Consider the following 23213-nt stretch of genomic DNA (forward strand, 5'->3'; position numbering starts at 1 on the left):
TTCATCGGATGCATGTCATGCATCCGACGAAGTGGACATTCACCCACAAAAGCTTATGCTCCAATACATCTGTTAGTCTTAAAGGTGCCACAGGACTCTCTGTTGCTTTTAATATGGTGGATGTCGCTCACATACACGTTACGTCCCGTTATACTGTACCTAGTTCTAAGAGTGTCCAGGCAAAGCGGCAGGTATTTATCAAACAAGATGGTCAGATTAGCTCGTTCTGACTGGATTTCTCTTCGGTCGATCCAGCTGCTCACGGGGGGATTCCAGCCCAAGTCTGCTGGGTTGATGTACAGAATGCCTAGAGACACAGTGCAAGAGAGACAGATACAGCAAGGACACGGCGGAGACTGGTACCTTTCGCCATAAGAACTGTTCACCTTCCCTCACTAAGATCATAGTTTAATAAGTACAGCAGTGTACCACGCTGCACAGCCTGTTGCTCTTACACAATTGTAATTTAGTCCAGATTTTTAAAGGTGTTTAGGTGCCTAACACCTATTGAAATCAGGCCCTTTTCTCTTGGGCTTCAGCTCCCATCCATAGACAGGGGAGAACAATCCTTCCATTCTCCCACACTGTCTCTGCCTTGGCTATTTCAGCTGTAAGCTCTCCTGAACAGGGACCGTCTCTCACTCTGTTTGCACAGTGCCCCGATCTCAACTGAGCCCTCTATGCGCTACCCTCATCACCACCTTCGTCGTCAGCCGTTCACCAGTGAGTGCTGGGTTTCTAGTTTCTGCTGCCCACTTCTCGGTCACATGCCCTGTCATCCAGTGGCACTGTGAATTAAGGCTGCCACTTTCAAAAGGCCTAAGGAAGTTGGGCACTGAATGCCAGTGGGAGTCAGGTGCCAAACTCCCCTGAGCCCTCTGAAAATCTCAACCCTAAGCTTCACTTCGTGCGAGTGGAAAGACCTACCTGCTCTGGATACAGTGGCTGGAGTTGCTGTGCGTAGGTGACTGATCTCAAAGAGCAGCCTCATGGTTGGGTTAAGGGGAATTCTTTCATTGCTTGCTAGTGTCAGCACCTGCAAAAGACAGACACATTCAGAATATAAGCCTCATGGCAGCGGCATTCCTCAATCCTGCTGGTGAGAATTGTTCATTCCCGTGTTATCGCCGTATTACTCAGGCATGGTCTTGCTGACATGACCTCGGCACTGCTTGGTTAGGATTTCATCCAGCTCCTCAATGTGATGCGTATGCAAAGGAAGCCATGTCCTTCCATTTTGCTCGCTTACTGTGCAAACCCTTCTAGTCTGTCCTCAGATATCATGGATATCCCACCTCCAGTTTAGTGAAGAGGATTTCAGGAAGTCTCCACGACTCCCCAAGATACACAAACTTCCTCACATACATTCTAGGATATGTTGTTTTGTCGTTACATCCTTCAAGCCTTCTACTCTCCAAGAGCAGGAAAATGACAACCTGGGGGGACCTCACACTCTCCCTACAACAACACACCTGGAAACACCTGAGGAATAAAGACTGAACAGGGGGGAAGATGGTCCCAGGCTAAAGGGATTTCTAGCCTGTGTATAAAAACCTGGGAAACCCAAGCTGCAAAAACAAGGCCTTAAAAATCTGCCAGCCTGTTTATCACTCAGGGTGAGGAGTATGTTAAACTCAATTTGCAGTTTTGTTTATTTACTAAGTAATCTGGTTTGATCTGTTTGCTATCACTTATAATCACTTAAAATCTATCCTTTTGTAGTTAATAAACTTATTTTATGCTTTAATCCAAACCAGTGTGTGTTTGACTAAGGTATCTGGATAAATTCCCTGTAAGCTGCATGGCTGTGGAGCAGGCTATCAAGGGCCATGCAGGCGGGGAGAGGCATCCCTCCCTGGCCCAGCCCAGCCCCACTGGAGCTGCTGGGGAGAGGAGCCCCACCACCAGCCCAGCCCAGCCGCCGGGAAGAGGAGCCCCTCCCCTGGCCTGGCCTGACCTGACCTGGCCCAGGCCCATTCCAGCCCTGCCGGAGTTGCCAAGGAGAGGAGCCCCTCCCCTGACCTGGCCCAGCCCAGCCCCAGTGGAACAGCTGCAGCCCAGGACCGCACCCCTCCCCCGGCCCAACCCAGCCCAGTCCAGCCCTGCCAGAGCTGCCACGGCTGGGGAGAGGCACCTCTCACCCAGCCCCGAGCTGCTGCACTGAGAGAGGGCTGGGGGGAGTCCTCTCTCCCTGCCGCAGCCCTGGGGCAGCCTGCACCCTAAGCCCCTCATCACCAGTCCCACCCCAGAGCCTGCACCCCAACCCTCTGCCCCAGCCCTGAGCCCCCTCCTGCACCCTGAACCCCTCATCCCCAGTTCCACCCCAGAGCCTTCACCCCAGCCGGAGCTCTCGTCCCCCGGAACTTCAACCTCAGCCCCAGCCCTGAGCCCCCTCCCACACTCCAAACCTCTCAACCTCACCCTCGCCACACATCACCTCCATATTGGTGCACATAACAAAATTAATTCCTCATATGGATGTAAAAAATTAGAGGGAACACTGGTGTCTGAGGAAAATCTCAGCTTGATTACCACAAGTGTGCATGGTCCTCTTCACACTGAGGGAGAAGCAGACCGGGAGTTAAACCCATATACTGGCCAGATTTGACCAGGGCAGGACAGTACTGCTCGGGGGTCCTAGGCTGGGAGGCTGGTAGCTAGAGAGCCTGCATGTGACTGCAGCTGGGTGTGTCCCTACCTGTGTGAATGCTGGTGAAAATGCAAGCTTGGAGGGTTTTGCAACTTGTCACAGCAGCACAGTGAGTGGGATCCCAGGCTGGTGGGTCAGAGGGCTCAGTGGTACCCACGTTCCAGGTGGCAGCCCGTGGGAAACCCATCACAGCGGGATCCCCCCATGATGTCATTTTCCCCCTTTTATATCTTCTTCCCATTTGCTAGAAAGCTCTTATGCTGTGACCTGGGTCAAACAGTTCCCATTGTGTAGTGCTCTCTCTGAGAGGTTTCTATTGTACACAGTTCCTGGGATAATTCTTGTGTGCATTTCCTCAATAAGCCATTAACATTGTTTGGCCTTTTTACTGTTGTACCTGAAAGGCTGCTTGTGGGTGTTTTCAACCTCACAACATGTTTCAGTAACACATACATAGCCAAACTTCATAACTTCACATACAACGATAGCACATACAATCCACGGAGATATTAATGTCTAGCAGATCAAGACTTTTAGAATGATTCTTCACAAGGCATTCTTTGTACAAAACATATCCTAATTACATGACAGTGGTGAATATTGGGGTGCCAGGGTGTCACAATAACAGAAACATGGTGGAATAGTAGTCATGCCTGGAGTACAGGGATTGAAGAGTATGTGCTGTTCAGGAAAGAGAGAAATAAAGGTAAAGGTGGTGGAGTAGCATTGTATAGTAATGGTGAGATAGATGTAAAGAAATTAGAAGTGATGTAGTGGGTGAAATGGAATCTGTTTAGGTCAAAATCACTTTGGGGAAGAAAGGTAACAGAGGCTCCACTGGAATAGTGCTTGAGGTACGCTACAAATCCCCTGAATCTAATTTGAATATGGATAGAGACCTCTTTAATATTTTAATTAAATAAATACTACTGGAAATTGTGTGATTATGGGAGACTTCAATTTCCCAGATACAGATTGAAGGACAAGTGCTACAGATCTGGTCAGGACCAGATATTCCTGGATGTGATAGTTGAAAGATTTCTTTACCAAATAGTCACCAAACCAACAAGAAGCAATGCCATTTTAAATTTAGTATTGGTAAGTAGTGAGGACCTCATAGAAGAGCTGGTTGTAGAGGACAACCTTGGTTCGAGTGATCATGAGCTAATTCAGTTTAAATGAAATGGGAGGATAAACAAAAATAGATCTGCAACTAAAGTCCTTGATTTCAAAAGTGCAAACTTTATAAAATTAAGGGAAGTAGTTAGGGAAGTGGACTGAAGAACTCAAGGATCTGAATGTGGAGCAGGCTTAGAATTATTTTAAGTAAAAGTTGCAGAAACTATCTGAAGCCTGCATCCTGAGCAAAGGGGGAAAATGCATAGGGAAGGGTTGCAGACCAAGCTGGATGAAGGATCTCAAGCAGGTGATTAAGAGAAAGCAGAAAGCCTACAAAGAATGGAAGGTAGGATGGATCAGCAAGGAAAGCTACCTCTTGGAGGTTAGAAAGTATAGGTACAAAGTGAGAACTGCCAAAAGCCAAGCAGAGCTGGACTTTGAAAAGGAAATTAAAACCAATAGTAAAAGGGTCTAAAGCCCTTCTGGCCTTAAAGTCTATGAGTCTATGAGATTTCAATGTACTGACTGCAGCAGAACAACGTTACCCGCACCACTCCAATTCAATAACATGTTCCTGAAAATTAATGCTTTGTGCTGTTTTCCAGATGTAACATTTTCTTTGCATGATGATGTTTGTTTTTATTTGAAGAAACACAGTAACAACTCTTTCATACTATGAGCTATTCTCTCAACCTATGTATTTCTCCTATGGGTTGATCAAAGAATATCTATTACCTTATTATCATCCATGACAGTATTAAGAGACTCAATCCACATTGGATCAATATCACCATCCAGCACCATCCACTTGGGACCATCATGTGTGACATTGGCCAGATCTCGCATGATTGATGAAAACAGTCCTAGAAAGATGACACACACTCCTTTATGATCACGGAATCTGCAACTTGCCCAACCAGTTTTCTGCAACATCCTTCTTAAATGCCAAAATAAAATCTCAGTGCATTTTATGATTCAAGTAATAAAAAACCATGTAAAAGGATATCAGGCTAATCTGCTTTGCGGGGAAACGAATGTTATCAGTTAATATCAATGAAAAAGATGGCAGGCCGACGTGCAACTCATTACTATTGGGGAGTGTTGAGGGGAAGAAAACAGTGACTAGTGGATACTCTACACTAACAGGGAACGGAGGAAGTATATTAAACAATATAAAGGTTTGGAAAACTGTTTGAATATAACTTGGAATTTCTTATAACTGCTTCCTCAGCTGGAAGTACTGCCAGGGAACTCAAGGTGCATTAAGCATTGGGTCATGGCTTTGAATTAGAGAGACGGGAGATGAGAACAAGAACAGAATGAGTAAACGACAGAACCACATGCTAGTGAAATCAAGGAGACTGAGGAAATAAAATGTCTCAGGGGAAGCAAATAATTAATGAAAGAAGAACAAGAATGCTGGGAATATAGCAGCAATGCTGTAGAACAGAACAAAATGCCTCAAAACTATCATTTGTCAGTGCACAAATACTTTCACATTAAAATACCAAGAGAGACTTCGGGCTGCATGAAAAGTATCAAGCAAGCAGAAAAAATGTCTCTCTTTTGGCAAATCCTCAAAACTGTGGCTTTTGCCCAGGGTGAGTATTTTCTTGCACAATCCAGAGTAGAGGAACTGGAGGCAGGCAAAAACCAAAAAGGAGGAAGAAAAGGGTCTCAGCTGGAACTGGAGTTCTTGGAGAAGATTGTCAGTACAGAGCCCTCTGCTCTTGGAACACACCTACACATTGCACCAAAGCCAGAAACCACTGGAAAGCTTTGACCCTTGATTACGTCCCAAGCCATGGAGAGTTACAGAGGAGAGCCATAATGTCTAAAGGAGGTGTGGCTGCCATGCACACTCAGTTTATTCCACTTCCTCCCAATCCAACATGGACTCCAAAAGCATGGAGATGGGAGTTGAGAATGTCCATCTGCTCTGGCACTCTGCTCCAACACAGAGGTGGGTTTGAGGTAAGACAACTTACACAATGGCTGCTGGGTGGCTCCCTGGAAGAAGGCATCAGATTTTCAGCTCAGGTCAAGAGAATAACGCTTCATAAAGTACAAGCTGAACTCCCGCTACGCACAGATTCCACCACAGGGACATTATGGACGCATGCTCCAGAAACTGCCTCAGACTGTGTTGTATTTGTTCTGATACCATTGGGGATGGAGACACATAGCATCTCTCAATGCAGATCTCAATCCATTATGACAGCGGTTGAGAAGAAACCACCCCTCCACTAACCTTGTCTCTATATGCCATAAACTGGGGAGAGAGGGAAATCAACAGACAAGTTTGGTTGTACTAAGAGTCCTTTTAAAGTCCTATTAAGGGACCTTTTAGTAGGCAATGTGTGAAACCTGCCCTCCCCTAGCAATGAATGTAATTTAGGGAAGAAAACAGGCAAACAGTCTGATTCAGAAGAAAATCAGTGACTGAGTGGGGGTCAATTTAGCATGAGAATGCAGGCTTTTGTTAGGCTGTGTAAGGAGAGTGAGCCGCCGGAGCTCTCTGACTCTCCTCACTGATGTTATGGCTACAAGAAACACAGTTGTCAGGGGCAGCTGATGAAAAAAACATTGCAGCCGGGAGTCCCTAAGCCTGGGTAGAATGAGGACGAGCTCCCACAAAAGCACTGGCTCAAGAAACATCAGCCAGCCCCTTTACAATGTCCCTAAAAGCAGAGGCCCCTTGAACTGGAATGTGATTTGCAGCTCTGTCTGGCTTGGGCTCACTCCAGGCACTGTTTGACCAAAGCTAGCCCTGGCTTTCACTCAGGTCAGACTCCACAGCCTCCTCTGTGACCCGCACTTTGTTTCTGTCACTTGTGATTTAAGGTCTGTAGTTACGATCAGATGAAATTGGCACTGTAGGGGGTCAAAGGCAGAATATGTTCTAGGGATGAATGGGCAGTTTATCTCTTGGAAGGAGGATAGCTGGGTATGATTTATTGGCAGCCTCTTCCTTCGCCTTCCTCTGTTTAAGGGATCAGGGCATAGGAAGTCTGGCCTAGTGGTCACAACTGGGCTGAGGTCTGCCCACCAGGGCCGGTAGTCACGGGCAGGGGTTGGAGGGATCGTAAGGGCCCGGTTCTGTAAGCAGAAGTCAGGGTCAGAGTTAGGCCAGGGTTGGAAACCAGAGATCAGAGGCAGTACTACATTAGTACTGAGAGGTAGGAGTCAGAGTTGGAGGCCGGAGATCAAGCAAAGTCTGGCGCTGCAGCAGGCCAAAGTCTGTGTGGTTGCCCAGACAACTTCCTAGGCCAACCCCTGGGGTTAAATAGGGTACTTGGCCAATCAGTGAACCGCAAGGTACCATCACTCTAGGTCGCTTGGGCAGTACAGGTCTGTCGCATCTTAGGCGCATTTAACATGTGCGATTTCAGCTTTACGCGGTCGGCAAAAACAAAAAAAAGAGAAAAATAACAATTTAAATACTGTTTCTGTAGTGCGGGTGATTCCGCCCGCCATTACACTCAATGTAATTTTGACTATACGCGATTTTCGCTTTAGGCGCTGACTGCGGAAAGTAACCCCAGCGTAAGATGAGACAGACCTGTACTTCCTGCAGCACTTACTTCCACAGTACTCCCTGGCTGTGCCGCTGCATGGCCTCCCAGTGACACTGAGGGACTCTTAGCCATCACAGGCTTTACAGACATGGGTTCTAATCCCCAGGGCCTTACACTCTGCACCTCCCAAACTGCAATCACCATTAAAAACTAGCACCAATGTACATAACAAAAAATAATTGTCTTAATTTAAGCTTCACGCAGCCTTTTAGAAAATTTTTAACTTGTGCCTGTTTTCCCCAGACCCTGGGAAGATGTGTCTCTCTTACCGTTAGCCAGAAAGAGAGCATGTGGCAAGCAGAAGTAATTTCTGAGGCCGGGGAAACCTTTCCATCAGTGCTGTTGTGGCTGTGCTATTAATGGTGAGAACATGGTGAAATGTGTGCACGGAGAGGGTGAGATGGAGTGGAACATGGTGCCCAGCTCATTCTCACCATAGTTACATCATTCCTGGTTTGAAAGTACTCAGCGCTTTCTAGTTCAGCCAATCATTAGCAGCAGCCTGTCCAGGTTAGGAACTTTGAGTCTCTTGTGTATGGGCAGGACAGCTGATTCTTAGGGTAGCTAGGTTAAAACAAGATTTATTCCAGAGCAATCCTCATCTGAAAGTCAGACTGGCTAAAGAATCTCATGTGCCCTATCAGCAATAAAGCATTAATACACTGTAGATGTTAGATGTGTGTTTGTGCTTTGAGATCTACGGAAAACCACCACATAAGAGCAATTATTACTGTTGTTGTTTAGAAAGATTACAGAAATACCCTTCCTGGTCAGTGGTTTATGTGAAAACACACCTACCGTCTTTCCATTCTCTTGTGGCTGGGTTGATGATGCCAAAAAGTTCGTCATTGGTGACTGCTTTGGGGTTGAGGTCTGTCCAGACAGGACGTCGTTTCATTATCTGGTAAGTCTTATTCAGAGATTTCAGTACCTGAGATTTGCCGGTGCCAGCATTACCCACCACAAAGACAGAGTGCCGCACAGCCAGCAACTCCTCCAGCTGCACCACCTGCAAGAGAAGTCAACTAGAAAGCCCACCAAATTTCAGACCAAATTAACAACCGAAAGTCCTGCTTTATTGAGCAGCCACAAGGGACTATTAAGGCAGTTGCTCTCATAACAGTGTCTTATTGCAAAGTGGAACAGAATCATTGCATTATTGTTAAGGATACAATTTAGTCATGGAGGTCACAAAAATCACAGATTCCACATCTTTACCAGACCGCCGTGACTTCTTTGGCTTCAGCTGTCAGGAGCTGCAGTTGGGGCCAGAGCAGGGGCTGTGTGCCCTGCCTTCCAGCTTCAGCCAGGGCTGGAGCCCGAGCTGTGCCCCCACCCAGTGGTGGTGGGGCTTGGATTGTCAGCCCCCCCCCCCCCCACCCACCTCCCGCAGCAAGGCTCAGGCTGTCAGTCCCCCGCACCCCTGGGGCTCCAGCAGTCCTTCCTTCCCCCACACCCAGTCATTATTAGTAAGTCACAGGCAGGTCGCAGGCTCCTGTGAATTCTTGTTTATTGCCCACCTGTCCGTGACTTTTACTAAAAATAACGGCCCTCGGGTAAGCTGCACCGGCCGCTGCAGAAGTCCCGGAAAGTCACAGAATCCGTGACTTCCCTGACTTCCATGACAGACTCACAGCCTTACTTGTAAGTTAAGAGAATACTGAAGGTTACGTAAAGGTTTGAAGTTGGGATGAAAGAATCTCTCACTCTTACTTTGAGCACAAAGTTGTCTTCAGCCTGCAGTTTGAGGTCTAACACAGCCTGTTTCACAAACGATTCAAAACTCAGGTCTCGCTTTCTGGGGACATCCAAAGCAGGAAAAAGATCCCCGATCAGTCCCATAAACACTGGCATGTCGTCTGTCACAATCTTAGGGATGTTGAAGTCACGAAGAGAGCGCATAAGAACCTGGTCTTCAGGACGGTCGGGGTCCCCTCTCTTAAGGGAGCCAGCAACAACCAGCACTGACTTAATTGCACGCAGGCCCCAGTCGTAGTGATCCTAAACAGAGCAGAGTGAAAGGAGTCACTTACACTTAGCTGGCTTGCCAGAATACAAAACAAGGAAGCAGACAGTTCCAAATGGCCGTGCGACCCAACCGCAGAAATTCATCTGAATCTTCTTCCATCTGCACAGTCCTTGCTAAAGAATGCAGTACCAGTCTGGCTGCTAGGACTTCCAACCCCATCTTCCTTAGGTGGGATTCAGCTAATATAGGATTCAGTAGGTACAGCAGCACTGGGAGGAGCTGAGGAGATCAGATCCTACCCCTCCAGTGCTCCCCTGGACCCCAGCTCCAGGGGCACTAGGCCCCATGCAACTTTATCCTTCCCCCAGTCATGTGGGCCCAGAGAAGGAAGAAACACTAGGGTGGAGCCAACCCACGGGCAGAGACTCAGCCAGCAAGAGCCAACACAGAAGCAGTAACAGCAGCAGGCATCTTGCGACACTGATGATGTCATCAGGCTGCTGGCTAGAGTTTTAACTCGGAACACTCATCCCTCTCTGCTGATTGGCTTCTGGCCCACCCTCTTTATCCTCCTCCCAAAGTCTCTCCATCCTCACTCCAGCTGACATCCAGTCTTCCATCCCTCCGTCCCCCTCTCCTGAGACTGACCAATTAATTTCATATACATTCCAAGGAGGCCATCATATGGCCATGAAGTCCTGTCGCTACAAACCTGCACTGGATTTGAACCTGTCAAAAGATGAGAGGCTCCTTCTTCCATTACTAAACCTGAGACACCCATTATCATTATGATTCAACATGTTTATTATGGTAGGAGAAGCTGCTGGCTGTGGGGCAACCAAGAACAGGGCCCATTGTGCTAGCACTGTACAAACACAGAGTAGCAGACAGACCCATATTTTCCCCCAGTTTACACAACGTGCCAATTCCAGTATCCCTATGCACATTTTCCCTTAATCAGCAGTGCCCGCATGCAGGGAATTTTGTGGATCTGCACTTACACGTCTGTCAAGTTGGTCACAGAGCTTAGGGTAGTGTTACTGGTCATTAGGAGATTGACATATTTAATTGCGCTTTATAGCTCATGAAACAGACTTACCTGTTTGGACAGGAGCTCTTTGCATAATTGGTAAAGGGTAATGAATTTCCTGGCTAACAACCGGGCCTCAATGAACCCCTCAGCCACCAACATGATTTCACAGATCAGCTCAAAGTCTGGCACAACCATTGCACATGGCCTAAAAGCAAGGATGGGGAAAATGATTACAGAGCTACATTTCCGCTTCAACCAAGGAACAGACACAACTTTGCTGGCAAAAGTTTCAGCACTGTGACTGAGAGGGATAGCTGAGGCCGGGGTTGGTTTCGATTCTGAGGAGGCATGTAAAACAAAAAGCCCACAAAGCTACAATTGTAGAATCAGAGAGATGTAGGTTGGGACTGAAAGGTCATCTAGCCCACGCCCCAGGATTAAGTATGCCTAGACCATCCCCAACAGAGGTTTGTCCAACCTGCTCTTAAAAACCTCCCATGATGAGGATTCCCCAATAATGTCTCCTACACCAGTTACAAAACACAATTGCCTATCGCGGCTACAGAATGAATCTTCGAGACAAGCAGCAGCTCTGTGCACTCACCCTATCTCAGGCACTAACTGATGTCAACACAGGCAACATGTGTGATGTGGGGGGAAGGGAGAGAAACACTGACTCCACCTCAGAAGTCTAATCGCCACCCAGACTAAGGCTTTTCCTTTCACTAATGCAAAGGCTGGGATGGGTCGCTCCCAACACAATGCCAGTGCCCAAGCTTGGGGACAAAGGAGGACAAGCTGGCTCAGGTCTCTTCACATGCTGACAGGACGGGAGGGTGGGGGAGAGAGAGCCTGAGGCACAGAGAAAGTCAAAGACAGAGGGGCTCATGCTGCTGGCACGTGGGTCTCTCTGGCACCCACTGCTCATTGCAGGACATGGCTGGAAATCACTAATTGATACAGTCACCCTCATTCAGAATCCCAGCCCTCTTTGAGCCCCGGGCTGTAGCTCCTGGTATTCCCCCTCCCATCCTACAATACTCTGGAGGCAGCTCTGTCAAACACCTTGGCATGTTTGCAAGGAAACGTAAGGGCCTACAAAGCAGGCAATAGTGTTCTACAAAGGGGATGGCCTAGGAGCAGGGTGATGCTGACAGCAGATGTGACTGTCAGATAGTGAGGGTGTTTTGCCAATACCTGCAATGAAAGGTGCTTACCGAGCGCCGGACACACAAGTATGTCTTCTACACCTGTAGTTGGCCCGAGTCAGCTAACTCGGGCTCATAAAATTGTGTAGATGTTTGGGCTCTAACCCAACGCCAAACGGATACACTGAGGTCAAACAGCCCCTTAGTCTGATCCGCGCAAGCCCAAGTCAGCTAATATGGGCCAAACGCGGGTGTTTAATTGCAGTGCAGACATACCCTAAGGGATAGATTTCAAAGGTATTCGGGGACCTGAAGTTGCAGATAAGGACCTACCTGCATCTTTAAAAGTGCTTAAATATTCTTAAAAAACTGGCCCTAAGTCTCCTCTGCGTCTAGAAGAGACACGGCATGGGCCATGCTGAGGCAAGCCTCCCAGGACTTCCTGCCCTCCAGGGTGGAAGGGGTCATCACAAGGGTTGAGGGGCAGCTCTGTCAGCAGGGCCTGTGCCATACTAGGCCCCTCTGCTGAGACAGACATTGGGCTAATTAGAGTTGGGCAAGATGTTCTGGACAAACAGTAAGTTCACACAAAAAAGCATTTGGGGGGCATGAATGGGGGGCTGAATTTGGGGAACAGTTTTGGCTGAAAAACAAAAAAAAATAAAATTGGAAATGTCAAACAGTTCAATTTGACATTTACACCATGAACCATTTCTACATTTTGTTTTCAATCGGTATTTTGTTTAGAAAATGTCACTTTGAATAAACAATAGAAACATTTTGTTTGACCTAAGAAAATGTTTTCAGTTTTTTCTTTCAGAAAAAAAACATTTACTTGCTTAGAAAAACTGATTTTTTTCCCCATCTTTTCAGGTCATCCACCAAATGATCAATTATTTGCTCAGCTCTATGACCAATGAATACAAACTGACGGTGGGGTTTGTAATGTGTCACACTGGGAATTGGACTGGGAATGCCAATCCATTTCGCAGAGGCCACTGAATAACCATGAGGTGGCAACAACCTTTGGCCACCGCCAGCCTGGGCCAGATTTGAACTTGTGATGAAAGGATTCCATCACCATGCCCCTGAGCCAACCAGATGCCAAAAGCTGCTTTTAACAGCTCAGAGACTTGTGCCTGTTTCTCTTCCCTGAATGTTCATAAACCAAGACTTTTTGTCCAAGATCTGAGCTATCTATTAATAAAAGTGAATGGAAAGGCAGCTGTGTTCTGAGTCCCCTGACGACACTGACAAAAGTAAAGGAACTAGTTTATTAAACAGGGCACAAAAGCTGATCTGCACCTTACCTGAAAAGAGCTTTCAAGTTCTCGGGTAGTTCAGTTCGTCCAGCATAGCCAGGGTTCATTGTAATGAAAATGCCAACAGAAGGAATCAAATTAATGTCTTCTCCAAGGAAATTGAAACGTTGCTTTTTGTCCCTTATGGCATCCTGTATACTTTTCACCTGAGAACCGGAGTCACTGTTTTAGTTTGAGCATTCAGCTATAAAAAACAGACCACAGTATAGTATCTGTGCTGACTTATTTCTGCTGGGTCCCCCTGAGAAGTCTGTGGTTTATAGTTGTTCTTTTACTAGCAACTTTGTACACAGTTTGGGGGGTGGGGGGGGGAAACCTATGTGACATTGGAATGCAAACTCAAATATGGACAAAAAGTCCCAGTTATCATAGCTTCATAGACTCCGAAGCCTGAAGGGACTACTGTGATCATCTAGTCTGACCTCCTGCGTAACCACAGGCCAGAGAACTGCCCCAAAGTAAAATTGTCAGTGACGGAGCATCCACCACGGCCCTTGGTAAATTGATCCAATGGTTAATTACTCTCACCGTTAAAAATGTACTGTATGTCTTCTTTCCCATCTGAATTTGTCTAGCTTCAACTTTCAGACATTGGCTTGTTCTATACTGAAGAACTTATTACTAGATATTTGTTCCCCATGTAGGTACTTACAGGCTGTGATCAAGTCACCCCTTAACCTTCTCTTTGTTAAGCTAGATAGACTGAGCTCTTTGACTCTGTCACTATAAGGCAGGTTTTCCAATCCTTTAATCATTCTTGTGGCTCTTCTCTGAATCCTCTGCAATTTATTAACATCCTTCTTGAACTGTGGGCACCAGAACTGGACACAGGATTCCAGCAGTGATTAATACATCAATGTATAATGTACAAATGTACCTATTCTATGGTTCAGGGCCGGCTCCAGGCACCAGCTCAGCAAGCAGGTGCTTGGGGCAGCTGAGGGGAAGGGGCGGCACATTGGGCTCTTCGGCGGCGGGTCCCTCGGACCTGCTGCCGAATTGCTGCCGAAGAAGAAAGCGGCGCGGTGGAGCTGCCGCCGAAGTGCCACCAAATGCGATCACAGGGTTTTTTGTTGTTGTTTTTTCACCGCTTGGGATGGCAAAAACCCTGGAGCCGGCCCTGACTAGACCAAAGGCTCCCAAACTGTGGTTCACAGAGGCCTGGTGCAATCCCAAATATCAGGGGAGGTGGCTGTGAGACAATCAATGTATTAAAAACATGCTCTGTGCTATGGTAAAGTTTGAGAACCCCTGCCCTAGGCAGATGTAGTCCAAAAATACTTTCCAATAGGACAAGTTGCACTGACATTTAACATACCCTTCCCTTCATTTTCTTGTGCTCCAATGCAAAGAAATGAAACACAGAAGCAGTGTTACATATTCTCCCTGGGAGTTTCATAAAGGTACAACCATTTCATGTAAAAACTGGTGCTACTGTCTGATACTGTAATGTTATTTATTTCTTTACTGCTTCCAATTTTTAGAATACAATTTCAGGAGCCCATCTAGTGCTCTGGTCGCCTATCCCATAAATGAGAAATCACCACACAAACAAAAACACTGCCTTTAAGTCTCTCTCTCAGCCCACACTAAACCTCCACAGCCTGACTCCAGACGGGGTGGAATCTGGGCTTTGCAGCATGCCCGAAAGGCTCACCACTCCAGGCTCTGGCACACCAAGGCATGGGAGAGAGTTCCAAACCCATGGCTCCTTCCAGAGAATACCCTGACAGCCACTCTTTCTCATTTATACTCAGGGAGCTTGGGCACCGCTGCTGATCTCCATTGTGGTGGTATGTCACAGAGAGGTGATCTCTCGTAACAAATGCACATTACAGAATTTGGGTCCAATGTGCTGTACAGTATCCAGGGCCTTGCCTACAGAGACCTCCTTCTCTCTCCACCTTTATGCTCCATAGCAGGAAGACTGCTACCAGGTAAAGATAAGGATAAGAACGGCCCTACTGGATTAGACCAATGGTCCATCTAGCCCAGTACCCTGCCTTCCAACAGTGGCCAGTGCCAGATGCTTCCAAAGGAATGAACAGAACAATTTATCAAGTGATCCATCCCCTGTCGCCCAGTCCAAGCTTCTGGCAGGTGGAGGTTCTGGGACACCCAGAACATGGGGTTGCGTCCCTGACCATCTTGGCTAAGAGCCATTGATAGACCTATCCTCCAGGAAAGTATCTACCGGTAATTCTTTTTTGAACCCAGTTATACTTTTAGGATGATACAGTTCTGTCTAAGATCCCACTATTTTAGGATAGCGTCTGTATTTTCACCTCCAGCCTTGCTCTCCTGGTAGGCAGGACCATTTGAAGGCTGCTAAAACTACAGGAGAGACACAAATCATCTGATGGATGAATTCAATTGACACACAGCAGGAATCTAAGTAATCTGCAGACAACCCAAAAGCTCCACAAGTTTCTTCTCAGAGCTAATGGAGATAATCTGATGGCACTTCTTACCCACTAATCTAGGAACCATCATCTTTCAGGACAGCTATGGAACTCTCCCAAAGTAGCCATTTGTCCCAGTCACACAGCTGGACACACTCTTGACTTAAACTTTGCCTGTGACACTGTTTATCAACCTCCAACCATTACAGCAGAGAACTGATACACAGAATAACTTACAAGTGGTTCATAAAAACTTGAGCCATCACTATACAGGAAGGAGGACTCTCCAACAACCGCAACCACAGAACCCCTTGTCAGAACCACTGCAGAGATTACAGCAGCTCACCAGCTCAGCTTAGCCCACCCAGAGTGCTGGTACCTGACCGCAGCCCTGAACCCATGGATGGTCTGAAGAGATGATAATTCAGTTATCATCACACTTCACACCAGGATGAAGTACCCATCCACCCTCATTTTCTAACACTGGGCCAGACACAGCGGCAGAGAATCAGAGAATCATAGAATATCAGGATTGGAAGGGACCTCAGGAGGTCATCTAGTCCAACCCCCTGCTCAAAGCAGGACCGATTCACCAACTGGGAAAAGCCTGAGGGTTGTCCCTGGCACCATCTGTAATTCACAATTCTCAAGGCAGTGTCACCAGCCTGACAGAAGTACTACAACCCCTCCCCTGCAACCTGCTATCTGATGCCCCCTATCCAGTACTGCTCACAGGTGCCTGGGGTGCAACCAGAATTTTCCTAAGAAGGGGGGCCAGGTTACCTGCCAGGTGGCATGGGCGTGGAAGAGATGGAGGAGGAAGCATGAGGAAATGGCAGCTCACTGGTTCTGGGAAGCAGGAAGCCAGGTGAGAGAGACCAGCTGGGATTTCTCCCCTCCACTCCTCTTCCACCAGAGAGACCAGGACCAACTGGGACCTCCCCTCCTACCGGGCAGTGTTTATGGCCAAGTGGGAGAACCTGGGTCCCCTGGGGTCCCCTCATTGCACCCCTGCAAGATGCTGTAGGGAAGTTTTATTGTTCCCAAGCAAACTGGCATCTATCTTGCTGAGCACTTGAGTGAGATCACTTATGTAATATTTGGTGAGACACTGTATCAAATATTATATAACAAATATAGCTATGTGCCACCTACTCCGTTCCTTCTATTAACTTTTTGTTTCTCTTTTTTTTTCTCGTTTTATTGATCACATCTCTATACTTCTCATTTATCAAGTTCACAGCAGATTTGAATCTTCTAACGCTAACTAATGTTTTACTTAACATTATTTTCAGTGAGGGAAAGGATCTCCACATTTTTTCACTAGTGGAATCAGAACACCACTGAGCTGCCTTAAATTGTAACCAATTGCCTTTCTTCTGCAAGAAACCACACTGACATTAGCAGTATCAATAAGACAACCCATGACATATTGCTATGGCTGCTCCTAATGGCAGCTAGCAAACATGGTGACAGAACAGCACTAGTGTCGCTTATTCAGCTGCAGCTTTCTAACTCCTGGAGAAAGAAACATTCTAACTTCTGGAGAAAGGACGCTGAGTCATCTCTGGGTTCCTTTGGTCAAGCTTCCCTTTTTATTTGTATGTAAGCAGAGTCAGGATGAGCTCTACCCTGACATCTGGTGGTGAATTATGGCGAGTGTGGAAAAGAACTCCAGGGGCTAATCTTGTTTGCATAGGCACACCCACTCGCCTGGCATGAAACAACAGCAACTGAAAGTGGTTACTTTGGCTGGTGTGGGATCCCCAGTTTCTCTGTTATTGGGGCAGGAAGAATAAAGTTTTGTTACCCTGATTCTGTGAATCAAGGCCAGTGGAACTGTTGTATGACAGAAGGACTGAGTGAGTCCTTCACCATTACCTAAGTAGCAATTGCTTGACAAGGGACATGGGTTACAAAACCCAGTGAATTGAGAGAGGATGGGGACAGGTATTTGTACCTGATGGTATGGTCCCCTGCTGAGGGTTTGAAACACCAGTTGCATCATCTCCTCTCTCCACTGTTGAATGTCAGAGCTAATTTTGATTCCATTAGGAGTCTAGTTACAAGCTGCTGAGCTGAATTCACTTTGGGCCAATGGTGCACCAGCACTGGGGCTCCCCTACTATACTATGAGCTGAAATTGCTAAGAGCTGAAATCACAAAAGAGCTAAAGTCATTAAGAGCTGAGATCACTGAGTGCTGTGTTAACTAGTGGGGGAGCCTGAAGCTATATTGCTCAGCAGCTGGCGGAGCAATTTGTGGGGACGACTGGAGGAGCAGCGAACGGCGTGGAGCCTTGCAGGGCCGGTTGGAGTGGCCCAAGGAACAGCGAGCGGAGCTGTTTGCGGGGACGGCTGGAACGGCTCACAGGTCGGTGAGTGGAGTGGAGCGGAGCAGCTTGTAGAGCGGAGCAGTTCGTGGGATGGCAGGAAAGTGGACTGGCTCGTGGTGAAGGCTGCGGCGGAACCCCCACGGAGAAACAGACGGCTGGCCAGCCTCGGATCACGTAAGGTGCCCCTTAACACCCTGTGTGCCCCCCCCCCTTTACTCTGGGGCTGCACTGACCAGGGACAGAGACTTTGGGGGTTGTTGGACTTTTGGGACTTTGGGTGGTTGCTGGACCCAAGAGACTTTGGGGACTCTGGGTGATTTTTGGGTTGCTGGATTCAAGAACCAAAGGGAAAGGACACAGCCCAATTTGCTGGGGTGGGTTTTGCTCATGGTTTGTGTTATGAATCCTGTTTGTGGTGTTTTTCCAATTTTATGCTGATGTCGTTTACCTCATGTTATTAAACATTTTCTGCTACACTCAGACTCCGTGCTTGCGAGAGGGGAAGTATTGCCTCTTAGAGGTACCCAGGGGGTGGTATGTAATTGTCCCAGGTCACTGGGTGGGGGCTCGAGCCGGTTTTCCATTGCGTTATTGAAACGGAACCCCTAGATACAGAACCCGGCCCTTGTTGCTGCCAACTTAGATGGGCAGAAGGGTTACATGTACATCCTCAAGGACCCCCTTGACTGTGGACTTTAAACTGTAATGTGACAGAACACAAGTTAAGAAAGAATGATCCATAAACTCATCTAAGCAGTCAAGTGGTTCTTTGGGGATGTCAGGTGATCTAATGCTTATGACATGCTAATATTATCGAGACTGTCCCAATATTATGGCCTTTGTTTTAAAGACACAACTATACCACCACCCCCTGAAAATTTGTGTCACGATTTTTCACACTTGCTTACAAAATGTAATGTGATGTAAGAGGTCAAAGGTGATGTAAGAGAAACCCAGCCAGTTAGAGTGACCTTGTCCATTTAGCCCACAAGTTCTCAGCTTGGGGGTCAGGAACAAGTGTCAGGGGGTTGTGACAGCATTGCCCTTCCCATAGAGCCAAATCACGGCTAGACCCCCAGCTACACTGGAGGAGGGTCTCAGGGGGTTCTTGTACTTGGTGTGGAAAAGCAGACCCCAGTATGAAGAGACTGAGTACCAGTGACATAAAGAAATGGGCACTTATAGCTCAGCCAGTTTGGCCTCACCAAACTTTTCGGGCACTGCTTGCAGGTTTCACAGCCCCTGTGTTTTGTTCTGAGTTTGGAGTCATATGCTCTTGACACTCAAAGCACAACTCAGATGAATCTGCCAGGTTTCAGTGGGTCCCTTGGGGAACCAACAAGGAAATTCACTGGTTTGGGGCACACCTTTGAGTGACACCCCTTTTCCTGCCTGAGGTACCAAGGGTGAATGTGAAAAGAATGTTTAGCAAAGATTTGTGTGGACCTGGGCTAGTTTTGCTGAGGGGCCAAAAATGCTTGTTTCACCCAAAACTAGCACAGCTCTAACCTCCTTATTGGTTACCATTTCCCGATTCATTGAAGCATGTAATGCAAGTCTTAGTATGCAACTTCTGGAATGAAAATTCAAACTTTCAGGCTAGGGAGCATGAGAAAAGGACCAGAAACATGTTGGAAGGAAGAAAAGCAAGAGGCAAAGCAGGGAAGAAGATTTAATAGCTCTTTCCCATCTCTGCTTTCCATGGTTCTGTGCTATCAATGTATCCTCAATATATACATGCATAAAGGCTGTAGCTCTCCCTGGGAGATCCAATGGAATGACTCCCACTGACTTCTGACTGGCTTTGAATCAGCCTCAGAATCCCTCTTCCCCACATAAAAACCTATTTCCATCTCGTCTCCATATGGAAAGAGACAGATTTACTGGCCATGATAAGCATGTAGGTTACAGTAAAGTCAGTTCTCAGCACTAAAATTAAGCTTTGTAATTGTTGCACAAGGGGTTAATAATACAAATTCTCATAATCCTAGTAGAGTAATTTTGCATATAGATCTGTGAAAAGTTGTCATAAGAAATTCCCTCAAAATGATCAAGCATTGGTCTGCTCGGTTCCACTTTTTTGTCTGATGGAGAAAAATAAGGTGCCTACAATGGTGGGTGCATGAAGGGTCTGGGCTATTCTAGCTATGAGGTACCAATTTCATATGCACCATCATGCAAAAGCATGTATCTGGGGTAACCCAGACGTGCAAACTGGGGAAAAAATCTGTAATTTGGAAGAACTGGCTGAGCAAAGGCATCATATGGCTCTCCCAACTGGTCAAGGATGAGGGCTGTATCTCTTTTCTAACCCTAAAGCAAGGATATGACCTGCCACCCTCAGCAGAGTGCAAGTACTTTGTGGGAAGAGGAGTTATCACAGCCCGTGAAAGAACCCCAACGGCAGAGCATGTTACAGTATGTTAACAATGCTTCTGTGGCTCTCGGGCTACACCTGATATAGCAAAAGAGTCTATCCAAAGTGTACTGGACACACAGGGGTTGTGCAAGAAGTGGCCTGGTCATCTGATGTTTGTTGGTGCTGTATAAAGAAAAAAGGAACCCTGATGCATATGCTATGGGACTGTCCAACAATCAGGCAGCTGTGGGAAGTGGTGGACACAAGTGCACTTAACTTCAGCAATCAAACTTCAGCTAAAAATTACATCTGGGTTTAACTCCACCACAAAGACTTTGGTGCTTGATGGCTGCAGTGATCACCAAGCGCATGACTGTGAGTACTCTTCACTTACCTGTACAGCCACCACTGAAAGGACCTCCACTGAGATTCTATTAAATTCATCAAAACAGCCCCAGGCACCCGTCTGGGAAAGGCCTTTGTAAATATTTCCACAAGACTGCAACAAAAGAAGTACAAGAGCAAAATTACCAATGCCATTAGTTTCAGAGAAAAATGGATAATCCATTTTCCACCCTATTTATTTATAACAATCTCTGGTATACTGTGGGCGTTCAGAAAAGTGCACCAAAACAGCAGGCACAATAAATTATAATCTTTATAGCTCTCCATAGTTTGCTACATGATTTGTTAATTGCACATTTTCAATATACATGCACAAGAATCCCTTTTAAAGGTCACTGGTATTGAATTACTGATGCCTTGCTTCCTTGGAGGCCCACAAACTGAATAAAAGATGATTTAAGGATGTCAGAGTCACTCTACTGCACCAGATGAACAGGGATAAAAATACATTTGAACAGCTTAGCTTGATGCAGTGATTGAAGGTGCAGGAGGTTTCACTGAACCCTCTCAAGGTCAATGACCAGATCCCCACACTAGAGACAGCAGTCAGTGTTCACAAACAGCACTGAGATGGGACATGAGCTCTCAGGCCTTAGCTGAAGGAAACCAGAACAGAACGAGAGAAGCAATATCAGCAAAGAAGGGAGCAATGTTGTTCCTGGTGAGGAGGAAGGATCACTCAGTGCCTGGGGTGCTAAGCTGGGACCTAGGGGATGCGGGTTCAATTCTCTGCCTGACCACAGACTTTGACCTTGGGCAACTAACTTAGTGCCAGATTTCCACAGGTACTTTGGTGCAGATAAGTGCCAAGCTGGATTTTCAAAAATGCCTGATCAGGTGTCTAACTCATGTAGGTGGGTCTGTACATCCCACTAGGCACCTAAACACCTTTGGAAATCTGGCCCTTAGCCTTTTTGGGTATTGTCTACCCTGCACACTAAGGCGTGAGACCTGGGCCCAGCAACTGTAAGGCCAGGTTTACAGTATAATATGGATGCTCAAGTGCAGTCTTGGAAACACTGAGTCCAGAAGCTGGGGTCCCACAGACCCAGGTTTACAATGCAATGTAGACAGACCCTGTCTGACTCAGTTCCCATCAATTCAATGGGGATAACCACCCTGCCTCACAGGGGCATGAAGAAAAATGGAAATGGTGCCATATCAGCACCCATAGAGCTAGGGTTAAGGACCAACTGCTACCTGGCTATGAACTCAGAGAATGAAATAAACCTGGTAAGGAGAATGCGTCGGGGGGATCAGTTTTATGTAGGTTTCTTAAGGAAAGTCGTGCTGTTCAGGTGGGCACCTAATACTGGCCAACTTAAGATGGAGGGCTATGCTGATATAAGGCCTGAGAGGTGACTGAACATATTGGCTCAGGTGACACATGCTATTTACTGAGTAGGAGGGAGGCTTAGATTGGCGGTGACACCAGCTGGTGGATGTCATTTGCAGACGTGTTCTCTGGAGTGATGGACCATTATGCAGCAGCTGACAAGGGCATCATATAGCATGCTCCAAAAGGCACACTGGGTTAGCCTGCGTCCTCAGTGCAAAGTGGGCACATTATCAGACCAAGTAAGCATGTCTTGAGCTTTAGCTTACACTCCAGCCAGGCCAGAGAGCTTGGCTGTAAAGCAGCAGCAGCAGCACGCTTGGGTGAGGGGGTCTTGTGTGTGGAAGGGAACGGCACTAGAAGAAACACAGGACAAGCCCAAATTAATGCTACAATGAAGACAAGTCCTAAGAGTCAGATCCTGCTCTGGTTTTACATCATTTACACTGATTACAGTGACAATGGGGCTACAAAGGGTGGAAGCCAGTGCAGAGTTTGGCCCTAAGAGGATATTTTAGCTGGTAGTTGAGGTATAGCAACACTCACCAACGCTAGCTGCATTGCTCTGAAAATAACTGTTCCTTTGGGTGGGGCAAATCTAAACCTAGGGTCAGGGCCATGCACCACGCCCAACTGTTCAGAGTGAAATCTAGTTGGGTTTCAGACAAGGTCTCTCCCTTACAGTCCAGTTTATCCTTCTCTTTGACCCTACAGTGAAGTCATAATGCTGAATTTATGACATCACAGGCATTTCCTGGAAATGGATATCATAAATCCATGATTTTTACTTTTCTGTGGGATGAATAATAACAACACTTTGTGAGCAGGAGGGGAAGCTGGATTGCAATGGAGGAAGATCTACAGACAGAAAGAGAGGTTACAGACCTTCCAGTTACTTGAGTTCTTCAAGGTATTTTGTCCCTATGGGTGCTCCACCATAGGATGTGCGCACTCTCAACTGGTATCTGGAAAGTAGTGTCCACAGGCTTGCACCTGCGCAGAACTAAGCCTCATGCTCTGAGTGAGGGCAGATAGGGAGGCACGAGCCTGCTACCACTCAGTTCCTTCTCAACAGTGATGCCTAGCTCCACAGCAGAAGGGAAGGAGGGCGGGCAGGAGGTGGAGCACCTATCGGGATAAAACACCTCGAAAAACTTGAGTTACTATAAGGTAAGTAACCTCCTTCTTCTTCGAGTATCTGTCCCTATGGATGCTCCACCATGGAGACTCCCAAGAAGCCACTCATTGGGTGCTGAGAGATAAGTCCAAGACAGTTTGAAGGACGGCATCACTAAAGGTGGCATCATCTCTGGAAGCAGGTAAGTTGGTGTCATGTTTGGCAAAGGCATGGACAGAGGATGAAGTAGCAGGCCTGCAGAATTCTGCTACGGAAGCATCTTTCAGTGGAGCCATAGATGTGGACTGAGCTCCAGCAGAACACACTGTTACTCTGTGAAGGAGTTGTGCCACAGAATTATCATAGCTGGTCATGAGGCAACCCGAAACCCATATAGACAGTCTGTGTGTGGAAATCAGTTGGTCTTTCATCCTGTCTGC

At 46.9% G+C, this 23213-nt stretch overlaps 1 protein-coding gene across 1 annotated transcript in view; it reads right to left on the reverse strand.

The window, feature by feature from the left end:
* The window catches only part of DNAH9 (dynein axonemal heavy chain 9), a 374844-nt gene that overhangs the window by 258149 nt on the left and 93482 nt on the right, over nucleotides 1-23213 (reverse strand). Inside the window, exons 28-35 of the mRNA XM_026654587.1 lie at nucleotides 20310-20414; nucleotides 12808-12965; nucleotides 10416-10554; nucleotides 9061-9348; nucleotides 8146-8356; nucleotides 4505-4632; nucleotides 928-1036; nucleotides 160-307 (exon numbers count right to left, since the gene is read on the reverse strand). Coding sequence (XP_026510372.1) covers nucleotides 160-307; nucleotides 928-1036; nucleotides 4505-4632; nucleotides 8146-8356; nucleotides 9061-9348; nucleotides 10416-10554; nucleotides 12808-12965; nucleotides 20310-20414 — 1286 coding nt within the window. The remainder of the gene's footprint in view (nucleotides 1-159; nucleotides 308-927; nucleotides 1037-4504; nucleotides 4633-8145; nucleotides 8357-9060; nucleotides 9349-10415; nucleotides 10555-12807; nucleotides 12966-20309; nucleotides 20415-23213) is intronic.

The sequence above is a fragment of the Terrapene carolina genome, unplaced genomic scaffold (assembly GCF_002925995.2).
Source record: "Terrapene carolina triunguis isolate 2854851 unplaced genomic scaffold, T_m_triunguis-2.0 Scaffold192, whole genome shotgun sequence".
Lineage (NCBI taxonomy): Eukaryota > Metazoa > Chordata > Testudines > Emydidae > Terrapene > Terrapene triunguis.